The sequence below is a fragment of the Puma concolor genome, chromosome B2, assembly GCF_028749965.1.
Source record: "Puma concolor isolate L17-30 chromosome B2, mPumCon1.1.hap2, whole genome shotgun sequence".
NCBI lineage: Eukaryota > Metazoa > Chordata > Mammalia > Carnivora > Felidae > Puma > Puma concolor.
Genome location: NC_141671.1, coordinates 17,796,885 through 17,814,122, shown reverse-complemented (window position 1 = coordinate 17,814,122; position 17,238 = coordinate 17,796,885). Strand labels below are relative to the sequence as shown.

Genomic DNA, 17,238 nt, shown 5'->3' with positions numbered 1-17,238 from the left:
AGAGAGGTTAATTTGCCAGAGGCCATATAGAGCCATGAGTCACAAGAAACAGAACTGCCTTTCTCCCAAGCCCACATTCTATCTTGTATCTACCACAAGAACATATAAGATCAAGGCTGTGCCCCCTCCAGGCTGTAAGAGATCCCAGATCACACTTTTTATTCAAGGACTTACTTGTCTAACAGTCTCTCTCTACCCACAAATAAAGGGCGGGTCTCTCATTTTCAGTGGGGCTTACCGAAAACTAGACAGCCCCGGCGGGCAATCTATGGGAGTTAACAGCTATCGCTTAGATAGCGATTTGATTAAAAGGGGTTAATAAGTAAGGACGTGCTAACAGAGCAGGGCAGAGGTGGAAAACATAAAGCCTGTTGTAGGGATTATAGGACAGTCAAGGAGACGAAGGTGTAGGCTTTTGATGGTTTTACAGAGTGGATGGATGAGGAGACCCGGCTTGTGGGAAGCGACAGACTAACCAAGTCAGGTAGGCGCAAAGAGACAGGGACAAACGAATGGGGGCAGCAAGAGACCAAGATTTCCCGCGGCAGAGTCAAAAGAGAGGAGAGAGTCAGGGGGTACGGGTGTGCTTAAGAGCATCATGTCTACGTGGGTTGGGGAGGCGAGCCATACGCGAGTCTGGTGTTAGAGCAGCACAAAGACTGCTTAAATGAGAAAATGAAAGAAGATGAGGTCATGAGGGCACAAAGGGGGGAGGGAATTTGTAAAGGGGAGAAAGCGGAGAGGAAGTTTTTTCCGAAGTCTGGTGGGACGAATAGGGGCAGCAGACCGGAAGCCACTGACGAACTCTGAGAAAAGGGCTGACGTAGGTCACAGTGAGGGAAGGGTGCCACACAGATCCTTGGCGTGTCCCACACTGTGCTAACTTTGGTATCATCGGAACACCCCCAGTTCTCCAAAGACCTTCAGCTCTGTGCAGATTGCCATTCAGCCCCCAAAATGGACTTGCCCAATGAATACATGCATCCATAAACAATTAACATCTTTTGGTGTTTTTTAAATTCGTAGATCTCACCTAAGATTTAAAAAGGAGATACCGTATGTTTTCACTCTTATGTGGATCCCGAGAAACTTGACAGAAGACCATGGGGGAGGGGAAGGGGAAAAAAAAGTTAGAGAGGGAGGGAAGCAAACCATAAGAGACTCTTAAAAACTGAGAATAAGCTCAGGGTTGATGGGGGGGTGGGAGAGAGGGAAAGTGGGTGATGGGCATGGAGGAGGGCACCCGTTGGGATGAGCACTGGGTGTTGAATGGAAACCAATTGGACAATAGATTTCATATTAGAAAAAAAAAAAAAAGGAGCATGAGGCAGGGCACCCGGGTGGCTCAGTCAATTGGGTGTCTGACTCTTGATTTTGGCTCAGGTCCCGATCCCAGGGTCATGGGATCAAGCTCCATGTCAGGTTCCACGCTGAGTATGAAGCCTGCTTAAGGTTTTCTCCCTCTGCCCCTCTCCCATGGTCTCTCTTAAAAAAAAAAAAAAAAAAAAAAGGATCATGGGAGACAGGAGTCTCTGGTTTGGATTGAGCACAGCAAATCATACCCAAGGGAACAAATAACCTAAAACCAAAATGTCAAAGCAAGGCAAGAATTGGTAATTATACAAGTCACAAATGACCACGTTGATTTAACTGAAGTCCCTTGATCATCTCTTCTCAAACTAGCTTGGGAAAATAAAAGTGTTTTCAAAGTCCCCCCAAAAGCTTTTAATGGGACACACTTTGTTTGCCCGCATCCAGCCAGAACACAGGGATCCGAATTTCAGCATGTAGGTTTCTTATTTGTATCATAGGTTTTACCTATTCTTTTATCTTCACTCAAAATGTTTAAGAATGAATTTGTTGTCAACCATGCTTCAATTAAACAAAGAATTTGTTGAATGGGAGACTAGATTCATCATTTAGGATTTTCGTGTAGGCACACGGGGTTCAGAAATTTGGCAAAGCCACAAGAGCTGCTCAGCTATTAGAGATCAGACAGGCAGTGCCTGCTGAGCTCTGACCAGGCCTGGGCCTGCACAAAGTGGGCAGGGTCTCAGGCTTCTGCTCAAACACAGCTGTGCACGGATCCTTCCATCACCCTCCTGGCAGACAGCAGCAACAATCTGCCTCCAGACCCCTCGGAAGGGGAGCCTTCACTGAGCAAGCCACGGCCATTGAGGCACAAGCTCCTTCAACGACCCCCCACCCCCCAATTCAGGACATGCTTTTTGTATATTCCGAAGAGCTTGTGGAAAACTCTTAATAAGTGAAGGGCCTGTAATTTACTATCACAGAACCTCAAACTGAATGAAGCCTTTTAGGAGAAACGGAGCGTTAAGTGCATAGGAGACAGCAGCCTTCCCATGAACAACAACCACAAAACATAAAACGAAATAAAGCTAGACTAGTTGTTGCTCACCAAAAAGTTTGTAAGGCATAGCTTACGCTCCCGGGTTCTCAAGATTATTATAAATGCATTAACTGGCTGGCCTGGAGCTATGTGTCTAAGTGCAAATGAGTGGAGGTTAGCCTGTCCTCTGGTTACGATTCCTGAAGTAGCCAAACCAGATAATCTGGTTAAAAAAATCTTATAGTGGCTGAATTATAAATCTCTCGGTGAACAGAAGTCTGACTGTGCTAGGTTTATAGTGTGTAGAGCAGCACAGTGTTTAAAAGATCATTCCTGACTCCAGGATTTTACAATCTAATAACTATCTGGTTTTATGCCCTAAGTGGCTCAGATTAAACAAATAACTGCCAAGCGTGCAATTCACTTTGCTTTGTAGAGTTTCTATGTTAAAAAAAAAAAAAAAAATCAATCCTGCAGGAATACTTGAGATGAAATTGTTTTAAACTTCCTGGGGGACAAAACCACCAGTCACACGGAGCATTTTAGGGAGGTCACAGATGATTCTTTCTTTAAGAGTGGCTTAAAGTCACAAGTTCTGGAACCTGATCCCCTTGGGTCAATTAACAGCTCCACCATTTTTTTAGCTGTGTGGCTTTGGATAAATTACTTAGCCTCTCTGGGCCATAATTTCTACATTTGAAAAATGAGTATATGATAAAACCCACCTCAGAGTTTTTGGAAGGGTGAAATGTGACGATCTTGTATTATCATGGTAATTCTTAATTAATATTATTTACCGCTCTTCTACCTTTGCATCATTTCCTCTACTTAAAATGACAAAATGGTCTCCTGAAATAGAGCTGTGCATTATTTTTTCAAAATTTTTTTTAACATTCATTTTTTTTTAATTTTTTTTAACGTTTATTTATTTTTGGGACAGAGAGAGACAGAGCATGAACAGGGGAGGGGCAGAGAGAGAGGGAGACACAGAATCAGAAGCAGGCTCCAGGCTCCGAGCCATCAGCCCAGAGCCTGACGCGGGGCTCGAACTCACGGACCGTGAGATCGTGACCCGAGCTGAAGTCGGATGCTTAACTGACTGAGCCACCCAGGCGCCCCTAACATTCATTTATTTTTGAGAGACAGAGAGAGACAGAGCGGGAGCGGGGAAGTGGCAGACAGAGAGGGAGACATAGAATACAAAGCAAGCTCTAGGCTCTGAGCTGTCAGCACAGAGCCGGATGCAGGGCTCGAACTCACAAACCATGAGATCATGACCCGAGCTGAAGTTGGGCGCTTAACCGACTGAGCCACCCAGGCGCCCCGAGCTGTGCATTATTAACTAGAGAGAACCCAGGCTTTCTAAGAAAGGGACAGCAGATTGCTTCAGCTACTGGTTTATTTTATAGTCACCACAAAGTGTCAATCTGACATTTGGTCGGTCAGAGAAGTCAGTATTTTTTCTGGTGAGCTAATAAAGACCCTATATTTACATCACTTGGTAAGGGTGTTCAATACTGGTAAGACCCAGCAAAACAGGAGGGTGAGGGTTTTTCCGTGAATGCCAATCGCAGTTTATTTCGTCCGTTGCCATGCTTTGTTTCCATAAGAGTAAAATCAAAACATAATGAGGTCACTGAATAAAAGTGACTTTAGACTTTGTCACTTCTGTCACTTTCTAGATTGCAGCGCTCAATATTGATTTCAGCCATTTATACTTTCCAATAATGAACGTATGAACCTATTTTCTCTTTTATTTTTTCCCTGCAAGCTGGTTATTGTGAAACTAAAGGCATTCAGTAATAGGGACAGGAGGGACCAAAGAACTACTACAGGTTAAGTAACCACTATTCTAAACAAGGGACTGTGGAAATACAGGGCGAGCCACGTCAAGAATGGGAACTTTGCTGCCAGGTAGAAGGATTTGTTTCTGGTCGCATCCTAAAGTCAAAAGCATTAGGAATCGTTAGGATTATTCATGCCTCTCATCTTCCCTCTTGAGGCAGATAATGGAAAGCTAACAGTACAGTGATAACGAATACCTGTGTCTTCAGACAGTTGTAACCTTTCCGAGGAGAACCAGAACTCATGCATTATAATAAAGACTTTCAGCATTTAGATTTAGAGCTTTTGAACAAGATTTATAGCTTTCGAATAAAAGATTTATCACTGAGGTTAGCCAGTGGCTATTAGCTGGAACCGAGTATTTACAACCTCACATTAAAAAAGGATGGGCCAGAAGCTAGATAATTCAGAAAGGAAGCAAAATAACTCCCAGCTAGCACAATCCCAAAGGTCAGACAGGTAATACAAATTGTCAGTCCAAAGCATAGCCACCTTGCCAACATTCATTTTAATAATAGCACCGTTGTTTCAAATCATTAGGTCTCACGTCTCTTCTAGAAGTCACGCCCAACTCACTGCAATGTGCTTCTAAGTACAGTGTCTCTGGAAGCTCCTTGCCTGATTCGATGGGGGTCCCTTAAACAAGTGGGATATGCCGAGCAAATTATGATCCTTTAGCCAAGAATACGTAAAAACAATGGTGCATAATGCATGAGAAAATAATGTATCCTGAGCCTCTGTACGCTTCGGGGACAATAAGCTGACTGGACAATTCAGACTCTCAGCCCATTCAAATGCCTAGAAGTGTTTTAAAGAAATGGCAAATGCTCATTCGTTCTTACATCCAGGATTCATTTAAGGACGTCAGCATGCTCCATCACGGGCTGCATAAGAGTACCTCGGGCTTTTAATTTCTCCCACCAAAAGTGCATAAGGCAAACCGCTTCTCTTACCAAATGCTTAAAGCAAAGGCTGAAAACTGCTTTAGGAGCCAGTCTGAGGGGACTCAGCAGTTCTGATTCCTCTCTCATTACGGCCCTCGGCCCGTGGAGGCCTGGCCTAGGGGAGCCGCGGAGTCTTAAACTCCGCTCCGAGTTAGACACCCTCTGAATGCCAGTGGCTCCAGTGGCGGCTCCGATCAGACTGATTCTTAGTCTTTCAGTGGAGATGGGCCCGGGTATGCTGTGCCCTCCCGGAGTGGGTCTCAGAGACTGGGTCTCTGCCTGCCTGCTTGTATGCCAACCTCGGTGACTGAGACCCCCCTCTCCCTGGGGCACAGAAGGGGTCCCTGCAGAGGAGTTGTCACGGTGGGCGACACACGCGCGCGCGGAAACCTGACGGAAGAGGCACCCTCTTACCTTATACTTCATCTCGGCGGCGGTGGGTTGAGCCGTTTTCCTACCCTAGACAGCCTGCATCAAGCGCTGGCGTGTCCGCGCCTCCATGGAGTGCAGTGCTAAATGAAAGTGAGAGCGTCCGGGCCCCGGGCGGCTTTGCCAGTCGCAGCGCGCCAGCTCCCGCACAGCCTCTGAGCTCACTGTTTTGATGGAGCCCGGCCGAGCCCCGGCCGTATTTGCATATCGCCAGCCATTGGCTGGCCGGCGAAGGTAATGTGGGGCCCCGCCCACCTCTTAACTTCGGCGAACTGACAAAGAACTTGTAATGTGGTCATTTCTTTTTTACAGGAGCCCAAAGGGTGGAAAATAAAACGAAGTGGGGAACCGTCTCGAACGTTACTCCCCATCCCCTCAGCCCCCCCCCCGGCACCCCCCCCGCAAAAAAAAAAAAGCCCCGGGCAAAGGAGATTCTTTTTTAAGATTAACCTAAGTTTTAAAGAAATTGAATTCACAAAGCAGTCTGACAGTCGTGCTTCCTGTGACCTAGCAACTCCTTCATAAACCCATTTCATTTCAAAGCCATTCACCTCGCAATCTCTACATGAAACGAATTCGGGGAACAAAAGGTTTTCTGTCTCCGGGGCCCCTTTTTACTAACTACCCCTGCTGATATCTCTCTCTCTCTCTTTCTCTCCTCCCTCCCCTCCCCTTTTTTGTGGCTGTTTGCTTTTTTTGTTCTTTTCAATGTTCAAAGTACTTGCAACGTCAGTCTGCGAGGAGCCAGAATACAATTCTCTCTGTGAAAAGGGACTCCGCTAGCACAGGCACCAGGGCTTTCCTAGCCGGCTTCTCCCCAGGGCCTCGGAGAGTTGAGTGTCAGCCACATTCAGTGATCTCCTCTGGCTTTGCTGAGGATAAAGGTTAGATGTGACCCCTTAGCTGAGGCTGGCCGGTGCATGCCCTATACATCATGGCTGTCCACTGAGCAGTGTGTTCTTTGATGGCTGGCGTTGCCAGCTCCAGCTTTGAACACTGCAATGTTTTCCTTCTGACCTCTCTCCTGAAGATGACCCATTAACCCACCAACACTTATTATCGGGGAAACAAAAAAAAAATGCCCACTGTTTGAGGAGCCTGGTTTAAAAGACCAGTCTTTCCACTGAAGCACAGAACATTCGGTTCAGCCTCATGATTTCTATAGAGAAAGACATCACCCAGGAGAAGACAGAAAGGGTCACCTTTAGCGACTCTTCTAAAGGATGAAGCGGAGAGAGGGGAAAATTCCTTTGCACTGGGTCTCAGGATTGAGACTCGGTGATTTCAGACAATAGCTGTCCCTGAGTGGGATGGACTCCAAGCAGACTACACGACCTGGATGGAAAAATCATCTCTCCTTTTTTTTTTTTTTTTTCCTGACCTAGTTGGATCAGGATCAGTTTGATTCCCCTGCCCCCAAAATTCCCAGTGAATTAAATTTTTACTTTTATGATCCAAACAAATAGAACAGGCGAGCAGCTACCCTGCAAAAGTGGTTTCCAGATACAAGGCTCCAGATCACAGTTTAATAAGGCACCGATTCCTTGGACGTGACCCCCTCCCCCCGCCCCACTGGTCATAATGAGGTTGATACACCCATTCAGGCCTCAGACTTGGACTTTGCTTTTCCTCCTTTAGCCTTGGAGTGAAAATAAGCCCGAGTGATTTTGCAAGGTCTTTCTGAACACAAATTAAGCACGCAGCATATTGTACTACAAGGATCTTCCTGACAGTCCTACCGGCTTATGGGAGAGTCATTAGTTTGCAGGAAATTGTTTTTGGTGTCTGCCTGGATCAGTCAAAGTCCTTCCCATCTGTAAGATGAGTCTTGTGGCCCCCAGAAGATCTAGATAACATTCCTTTGGCTTCCTAAGCAGCAGGGCTGATCTGCTTTCTGTTCTGTTTGATGAGTACCACTGAATAGGCCAACACTATCTCACCCCAAATGCTTTCAGTTTCCAATGCATTTGCTAGGGCTTTTTGTCATTTCATTCTCTAGCTAGAAAGTTTAAATCGTACTAAGTGGCCCCCTTGCTTTCCTGCTTCTCTCCTCTTCAGTAGACACTTGGAATCTACCTGAAGTTCATTTCAGGGGAGTTTGGATCAGCGTTAGTCACACCGCAGTCGGGTATACTGTGATAGTCTCAACAAATGTCTTAACTTCTTGATTTTGGTGACCTGAAGTATGACATGGAGAAAATAATAATGCCTACCTGCTAGGTTATAATGAGTATTAAATGAGATAGTGTGGATAGAAGTTAATACTACCCAGCACATAGTAAGATCTTAATAAATGTTCACTTATTAATGTTCCATTATTAATTATTGTTTTAATATTTAAATGCATCACATATTATTTTATTACTATAGTATATGACATTATTATGATATGTTATGTAAGCATTAATATTCACTTAATTATTAATTGTAGCTGTTATCACTATTAGACTCTCGTTAATATTTTAAGTGTGGCAGGCATTGAGAAAAAGGCAGACGGGTGCCCTCATCCGTGTGTCATTCTTTCGCAGGACACTTTGTAATTTAACAAATATCGATTGAGCACCTACCACGTGCTGGGTACCGTTCCAGGTGGGGAAGATACAGGAGCCGCCCACACAAAGCTCCTACCTTCATGGAGCTTACGGCTTACTGGGAGTGGAGGGCAATAATTAAATGAATATGTAATACAGTTTGGAGTGATAAATGCCACGAATTAAAGTTAAGCAGGGAAAATTGCTAGAGGGAAACAGAGAAGGGTTAGCAGGTGCGTGTGGGGGGGTGTCTTAGTTTAGAGCGTGGTCACGTAAGCCCCTCTAAGGAGGTAATATTGAAGCAGAAATCTGAAGGACACGAGGGATCCATTCAAACATCTGGGGAAAGAACATTCCAGATAGAGGAAAGCGCCTGGAGTAGGAATGAGCTGGGTGTGTTCAAGAACAGCAGAAAAGCCAGGGCGCTGGAGTTGGGCTCCTGGGGGGATTGGGAAACGGGTGGGTGAGACTCAGACAGGTAGGCGGTAGCACTTGGATTTTCTCCTGACGGCCACAGCAAGGCACTGGAGCGATTTGAGCAGAGAATGATGTGATCTGTTTCTCTGTTTTTACCCTTTGTTTAAACACTCAAGGGCAGCAGGCTATTAGTTAAAATATTGAACTCTGGTCTTAACACAGCTTACATAATGCAGATAGTTGTCATGACTTTATTAGTATTTAGCTGCTTTATTAGTACTTAGTTATTTAATATGTTTCCTTCAAAGCCCTCTGGGGAAACACAAATTCTCTCACTGAATAGAAAAACAGCCCCATCCCCGCCTATTACCTGAGATTTTTGGGTGCCAAAATCACTGTTTAACCTATGCTGTGTAAACATCGCCGATTGGTTTATGGGACCGCCCTCATACCCCCATGGGTAGCCTCCTAAAATGGGCCGGGATGCTGGGGCTCGGGTCCTACCCTGTGCTCACCAATACTGTGTCCGCCCGTCAGCCTTGCCACCCGCCTGCTTGTCTGTCAAGGGCTCTATCTCCCCAGACACTGATACAGGCAGGAGGGAGGGGGAAGTGGCACCAGATGCTGTCCAAATGATTTTCCAGCCGCCATGGCCATGGGCATGGATATAGCAAAAAATCGTGTGGATGCTAGAGAGAAGACATTCTCCTATGCACAACTTGGGAGGAACCCATGTGGCTGCTCTCTAAAAGTAAGGGCAAAGTCAGAACAAGTGAGGGCAGGAAGTGACCTCGGGAATCTAGCACAGTCACCTCTAAAGCAGACGAAACTGCTGCTCTGAGGGCTGGGTGCCCCACACAGGGTGCCTCCGGGTTGGCTGGCTCGTAACAGCGATCAGCGTTTCAGGTCCATTCTCTGTCTCTCTTGTCTGATCTATTCCAGTCATTCCTTTGTAGTTTCCCCGGCCCGCCATCTCTCCCTGCTGGAATCTATATTCCACGTTGCTACCTGTTTACTTTCTAGAGTACAGAGCAGGACATGTTGCTACCATGATTAAAAACCGCTGGGGATACTTCAGTGCCTTTACAAACAAAATCTGCAGACTTTTTGGCCTGGACTGTGATTTGGGCCCACCCTTCCTTTCTGGCCTCGTCTTCTCCCGTCCCCCCTACCCCACATCCCACACTGCAGCCAAACAGGGGGGACTCACCAATTCCAAGACACCCTTGTACTCTCCTGAGTTTGCACAGATGGGTTCCTCTGCCTGGCATGTCCTGTCTTCTCACTTCAGCTGTCAGGCCGAGCCCCCACACGAACCCTTTTGTGCTTCCTTGCCAACCGCCCCCACTCTGCCCACGTCCTCCTTTCAGAACTAACTCCTCCCTCCCTTCGCTCTGCCCCCATTGTACTTGGAACACAGTCCTCTTAGAAGGCTTTTCCACATTGTGCCATAATACCGGTTGATCTCTGTTGTCCCAGCTTCAAGGCGAACCCCCCAGGGACAGGGTGGTATCTTGTTCATCTCTGTGTCCCCTGCAGGCTTCTACTTTGCAGGTACTTACATGCCTGCTGAACGAATGAATGAATGCATGAATGGGAGGACAGAAGTAACATCAAAGGATGTATGTTATCTTGAGGTTCTGTGTGATGCTCAGGAAAGGAATGGAGAAAACTCCAGTTTTGAGGGCAGTCGTGGGGTTTGCATTTGTAAGAAGTGGAGCTAAGATGCAACTTTCCAGAACCAATTCCAGGCCTATTGCCAGTTCTGGCTCCCGGACATGTTTTGGTCTGAAAACTATAGCTTGTAGGCCTCCTGTCTTTGTACAACCAATGAGCTAAGAATAGTTTTTACATTTTTCTATGGTTGGAAAAAAAAATAAAAAGAAGAATGTTTCATGAGATGGGCAAATCATGTGAAATTCAAATTTCAGTGTCTATAAATAAAGTTTTATTGGAACGTGGGCACCCATTCCTTTACATGGTATCTTTTGAGCTCTAATGGCAGACTTGAGTGGTTGTAATAGAAGTGGTAAAGGCTTCAAAACCAAAAAAAACCAAAAAACAAAAAAAAAAACCCCACTATTATTTGGCTTTCCACAGGAAACGTTTATTGACTCATGCCCTAGAAAAGTGCAAGATATATCTATCCTCGGGTTCAGACTAGAGTAGAGGTCCTTGTATATCCACAGAGAAACAATCTAGAAATACCCATTCTAGGGCCATGTTTCACCATTTCTAGTTTGCTATCGGTTAAAAAAAATTCTACAAAAAACAAAGTTATTTCCAAAAATAATTGGAGGCAGCAGCTTCTCAATCCTGTAAATCTCCAGAAACCTTCCCAAACAAAGATGAGCCGTGGAGAGTTTTCCAGCTGACCCCTGCCACATTCAACCTTGATTGTTGAAACCCCCCACAGGTGCCAGGCCCTATGCTATATATCACAAACGTGATTTCATTCCGTATTTATCTAATAGGGCAACCCTGCGAGGTAGGTTGGAGCATCCTAATTTTACACGTAATGAAACTTGAGACCCAGAGAAGTCATACAACGTGCACAAAGTTGCAGGCAGATGAGTGCAGGTCCTGTACATGGAGACAGGCTCTCGGGCTCCCGAGTCTGCGACCTGAACCACTGTGCATACTTCTCCCCAGCATCCTCTAACCCCATTTGTCAGTCAAGTCAATAAGGTAGCTTCTCCACCAGAGCGGGACTGAACCCAACCGAGGAACGATCTGTGCATTCGTGCCCCACTTGTGTGGACTGTCCCCCTTTATCATTGTGTTTCTCTAGATCCCATCTTTACCCCGGCTTGTACCCTGTCTCCTTCATGAGACCTTTCCTTTCCAGTGTTGATCTCTTCCTCACCCCACTCTCTCTTCCCTCACCTGTGCCCTAGGTTGGTACTTCCCTAACCTGACCTCCCTGAAAAAGGAATTATGAAGGCTTATAGATTCAGTGGACCTGGGGTGGGGACTTGGAATCTATCCATTTAAAAAGATCCTCAGATGATTCTGTACATAGCTATATGGGTACCGCTTGTCATTTAGTGCTTAGGTACTGCCTTTACTGTTTCTCCTGCGAGGAGGCACTTCTCCACAGTGAGATTTCAAGCGACTTGTAAAAGGGGATCCTGTCTTGATTTTGCTGTCTCCCCTTCTGCATTTATGCAGGTAACTTGAGTCTCATCGTACGTCTTCTCAAAGCCCTGAATCATTTCCATGCTCACAGCCTTTACTGACGTCAACGTGGAAAAAATAAGTCACTTTTCAGCAGGCAGAAGAAAGAACATCTCTCACTCCAGGCAATCGCCCTTTTTTTTATCTGTTGAGCTGGTCAAGCTCTTGGAATGAATGAAAGTCTATTATTAGAGAGATGTTCCAGATACAGTTTCTAACACTTGCTTCTTCGTGGGCTGGGGAAAGGAGATCTCATTCACTTTGTCTCCACTAATAGTCGGTAAAAGAGACTCACGAAGGCCATCCCATCCTAACCCTTCCCCCCCACTCCCCTTTTAACAATTATTAATATTATTGTTATTATTATTTGAAGTTTCTCTTCCTACCCCCCTTTTAACAATAGTGTTTAAGAGATAAACTCTGATTTCTGCAAGAGTTGTTCAAAACATTATTTTACAATATTTGTAACGGAGGGTGGCGTTTCTTAAAAAGCCTTGTTGCCTCAGGATCCCCAAACTACTTCTGACTTGGTGCCTTCCTGACTTCTTCTTCTCACTCAGTGACGAGCCACCTGGGATGGGGTGGGGCTCTAAACAACAGAGAATAGGAACGATTCCTCTAGATTTTCTCTTTATTGCATGACACGGCGGATTCCCACACTGTGACAGCTTTATGAGGTCTCACTGCCCCCTTTTATTCAGCCAAGTTTATAAGTGTGTCATTGTTATTGCCCTTTTAAAAATATACCATCCTTTCCCTTCCCCCCCCCCCCGCTTTTCCCACTGCCTTCTGCCCTCCGTCACAGATTCTTTGAGGTGGCTTTTAATTTTCCCAAGGGGGAAGTGCTAAAATGGAGAGTGTCTTAGACCCCAATCAGTCCTTGATAAAGCATGACAAAAAATACATGTAATACTGTGTCACTCACATGCTACTAAAAACCTACAGAGACCCCTGTATATTGCCCCTGGCGACTAGACTTTTGAAAAACTGTGTAATTATGACGCTTTTGGTGTTTTATACATATAGACATAATAGTGTTATTATAACTTTGGAATCCTTAATTACTAACCCCCCCCCCCCCCGCAAAGAACTGAAAAACAAAACAGATTAAATTACATGTCAAGTCAACTTGCTCCACTATAGTAAAATACGATGAGCAATGATGAGGCCCCACTTGAGCATTTAACATTTTCTTTACTCGAAGGATTTGGGGGGTTAACTCGGGGGTGAAATTATGAGAAAACCAAGCGGGCAAAAGTTTACATTTCTACTATTTATATGTATCCCGCTGGGCACAGGAATGATGTTTGGCGGAGCAAAAGGACTTTATTAGTTAAGATTGTGCAGACTGCCTGGCACGGCGTTCTCCTGTTTTCTCTAGCTGCGAGGTATCCCCTTATTGCAGGCTTTGGTTCGTCCGAATAAACAATTTGTTGTCCGAAACTGTCCCGCAAGTCTCTTCTGCTGGTAGAAACCGCAGACCGTGGATCTTTACAAAGGTCAAGGTGATCGGCCACGACCAAATAGACAGAAATCCCCTGCCCGGGGGGAGGATGGCCCGTTCTTCCTGAAGGCACCGCCAGACACAGTAACATTGCTCTGTAGTTCGTATTCAGTAAGACGGGACAAACGCACCAGGCTTCCTTCTTGCTCGCGTCTGTTCGTTCTTTGTTCTTAAGTTTGAAGTCTTCCTGTCCTCTCCTTGCATCTGTATCTAAGATGTGACGCGATGTGCTGGCGCTTTGCTGTCCCCTCTCCCCTCTCCACTTACTGCTCCTGTCCAGGTGTGGTAAACAGAGGGGCTTATGGACCACGCGCCTGGATGAGGCCGGATGCTGTTTCCAGTCTACTCCTCCAGGCACACGGGCCATTAAGGTTCACCTTCCACATCCGGCATCCAGTGTGGCTCCAGGTGGAGGTGGGGGGTGGAGATGGAAGCCGAGGTGGGGGGGGGGTGGGGAAGAATCAGGGAAATCAGGGAGCATGGCGAGAAGGAAGGTGTTTTAAAGACCAGATACCCGGTATTGAGGAGGGTACCTTTTGGGATGAGCACTGGGTGTTGTATGGAAACCAATTTGACAATAAACTTCATATATTGAAAAATAAATAAATAAATAAATAAATAAATAAAGACCAGATACCCACTTTCCTGGAGGCACAGGGGAAACTATTTCTTCAGGGTTTGGAGATGCATTCCCCCCCCCCAACCCCGCACTGACCCCTTAAAAGGGGCCAGCTGACCCAGCCCTCCAAGGAAGCCGGCCTCCTGTCCCTTGCTGCCCTCACCAGCTGAGGCCAGCGAGTGGCCAGTGGGCCCCGTCCCAGGGCATCGGGCCTGTCTGGCCAGCCCAGGCGGCCGCCAGCTGGCGCTGATGAGCGAGGGGAAGGAATCTGAGTAATGCAGGGCCTTGGGGGGTGGAGGGGGGAAGACAGGATAAGAGGAATGTGGTGTGGGGACACAGCTCACCCGGCACTGTTCAAGCCAAGCCTTTGAAGAGCTTGATTCATTTTAGAAAGCAAACAAACTCCTCCAGCTCTCAGCAATCTTTTATTTTGTCTGCAGGACGAATGCCTCTCCAGCGTGGGCGGGGCACCGGGTCGTGGTGGCGGAGACGAAGGCGTCCACCCTTGCGTGTGGACAGCGCGTTCCTTTCTGCCCACTGGGGCTAAGAAATGCAGAACGGCTCTCTTCCTGCTACGAAAAGCCGAGGGGGAGCCCTGCGAATCAATGAACGTGTCCAAGACCTTAAGGCTCACTCGCTCGCACCACTGGGGTTTACAGATGTTGAGTGTAAGTTCCCTTAATTTGCTTGTGTCCTGGCACATTGTGACTTCCAACTAGGGAGTGGAGAAGAGCGGGTGTTGCAAAGGTTTTCTCGAACGCCGGTGCCTGCGGTTCTCACGATTCATGCTCTAACCAGCCTTAGGAGCTGCTGGTCTTCTGAAGGGTGGAGAGCCGGGGGACGAAGCAAGGCTTCTTCTGCTCTTTCTGCAGAACCGTTTCCCCCGCTTTAGATTTTGTGGTCTCAGAACCCCTCTGCATCTTCAAAAGCCATCTCCCGTGCAGTTTTGGTCGCCGGGAAGACAAGTATCTTTGCTCCTTACTCAGACAGCGCTGGGCATTTTCTTCTCTTCCAAGCCCACTCTGGGACTCCTCCAAGCCCTTCTCTCATTTTTACCCCCAGTCTTTCACATCCTGCTCTCTACACACACGTTCAGGTCTTCCTCATCCCAAAGACAGATCCACAGTTCCTTGTTCAAAAGCCTGGAGGTCAGACGAGTTTGTGGAATTCTGAATATTTCAGGTTTTAGAACCAGACTTACCTATCCCCCATACTACGCAAATCCCAGTGAGACCTGGGTCAGCATCGAGTCTGCAAACTCGTTCATGTTCCAGCAGGAAGACGTACATATATTCATGCCAACTGGGGTAAATGAAGAATATGCACTGCTTCGGGCCGATCCAGGTCGGGTATTGCCACCAAAAGAGTTACAAAAGAACTGTAGACCTTTATACCTGATAACGGTGGATAGGCGAGTGTGGATACAATCCAGTTCCTCCAAATCTTCCCTTTGGCACCTCTCCCTCCCCCAACATCAAGCCGGGCACTCTCTCTCTTCCACCTGCCACGACCGGAGGGCCAGAGTGAGCAGTCTGAGGCCTGGCCTCCCGCCGGACCTCCTCTCCTCGGCCTCTGCCATCCATCCCACGGACCACCCTTCAAGCCGGCGCCTCTCAGGCCGTCCACAGAGAACCACCCGTGCCTCCCATGTCCCGGTCCATCACGGGTCAGTTGGACTGTAAAATACTTAACGCGTCATCAGAAAAATGGAGTACAAGAGACATACGACGTACAAGCCTTGTCCGTTGTCTTTATAATTAAATCTAACGATACAAATGGCCCCCGTCTAAAAGCTGTCAGGGCTGTGAAGTACTCGCTGGCCACCTCACCCTCGCTGTGGACCTGTGCAGTGTGCGGCCTGGCGGCTGGGGGTCTGCAGGTCACATTTGGAGGGCCCGTGCGGGGGGCCCTCCTGGGCCCTTGGCCTTCCCTAGCTCCTGACATTTCCCGCCCCCTCCCTCCCCCCACCTCTCTTGAAGCGGCCTCCTCTCCTGGCCTCCACGGCAGCCGGCTCTTCTTCATCTTCTCCTTCCCTCACCAGTACTTCAGGCCCCTTTCCAGGTAGGCTCTCCCCCCAGGTTGTGTCCTCACCCTGCATTTTCCCATTTTCTATCTCTCGTTCCTACGTAGATGACAATCATGTCTCCTGACCTGTGTTCTGAGTCCCAGACTCTCACCTCTTACCGCACCCAAATAGTCCAGAGGTACCTCACTCACTCCTCCGAGTCACAGATTGCGATGGTTACTTTTATATGTCAACTTGGGTGGGCCACAGAGCCTTGATGTTTGGTCAGATAGTAGTGTACACATTGCTGCGAAGCTATGTTGTAGACGAGAATGACATTTAAGTCAGTAGACTTTGAGTAAAGCAGATTACTCTCCATCCTGTGGGTGGGCCTCATCTAATCAGGTGAAGTCCCTAAGAGACAAAGTCCCCCTGGGAGGAGGGAATTCTGCTCCAGCCTGCCTTTGAACCTGAGCTACAGCATCAACTCTTTAACTCTTCACTGGGTCTATAGCCTGCCGGCTTGCCCTGTAGATTTTGGACCTGTCAGCCTCCACAATCATGTGCCTGTTCCCTAAAATCCATCTCTCTCTCTCTTTCTCTGTCTGCACACGCACACACACACACACACACACCCTATTGGTTTATTGGTTCCGTTTCTGTGGAGAACTCTGGCTAATATTCATATGAACTTGCTATTGAAACAATGTCCGTTTCTAACTAATCTGCCTGTATTTATGATGCTGCTTTTGTCTAAGGTGCCTAGAATTGAAAGTTCAGACTGATCTTTTGATTTTTTTCCCCCACCGTCTTCCCACATCCAATCAGCCCTGTCAGTTTTACATCCTCAATATTTATGGCATAAATACCCTCCTTTCCATTTGTCTGCTAATGAAGATTCCCCAACAACCACCCAGACCTGGTCTGTCATAGAAGATATCCTCCTTTCCACAATGACAAGCCCAAGAAATTGGCATGTGACTCACAGAGTCAATCTGAGATTTTCTTTGAGATTTTGTAAATGAAGCTTGGGAGATAGGGGACCTCTCTTTCTTTGCATCATAGTCTGTAAACCTAGGTTTGGTAGTGAACTTCTTTTCCTCATTGTGCAGTGTCTATAGTAAGAGAGTGAGTCCACATGAAAAAAGAAGCAAAGATATTTGGAGTAGTGGAATAGAGAGAACCCTGATGCTGTTGTCTCTGCCTCTGGATCAAGCCATACCTGATGTCCATTCTTAGACAACCCAATTCATAAGGCAATAAACACATTTTCTCCCTAACCTAGTTGGAATTGAGCTTCTTTCATTTTCAATGACAGTGTCCCGATGAACCCTTTTGCCAGAAAGTATCCTCCTAAAGGGCAACAACTCTACCTTATTCATGTGTATCCCCTAAATGTGGCACCACATTTAGGAAC

The 17,238-nt window shown here is 46.8% G+C and overlaps 1 protein-coding gene across 5 annotated transcripts in view; it reads right to left on the bottom strand.

Annotated features, from left to right (window-relative positions):
- Positions 1-17,238, bottom strand: part of NEDD9 (neural precursor cell expressed, developmentally down-regulated 9) — a 185,407-nt gene that overhangs the window by 43,353 nt on the left and 124,816 nt on the right. The window contains exon 1 of one of the 5 annotated variants that reach the window (XM_086706292.1): positions 9,727-9,812. The exons of 3 other annotated variants lie outside the window; for them this stretch is intronic. Coding sequence is in view for 1 of the 2 variants with exons in the window: in XM_086706287.1 (XP_086562413.1) it covers positions 5,554-5,565 (12 nt within the window). In the remaining variant the exon portion in view is untranslated. Of the gene's footprint in view, positions 1-5,553; positions 5,745-9,726; positions 9,813-17,238 lie in introns of those variants that run through there. One more of the 5 variants, XM_086706287.1, reaches the window with a different exon arrangement.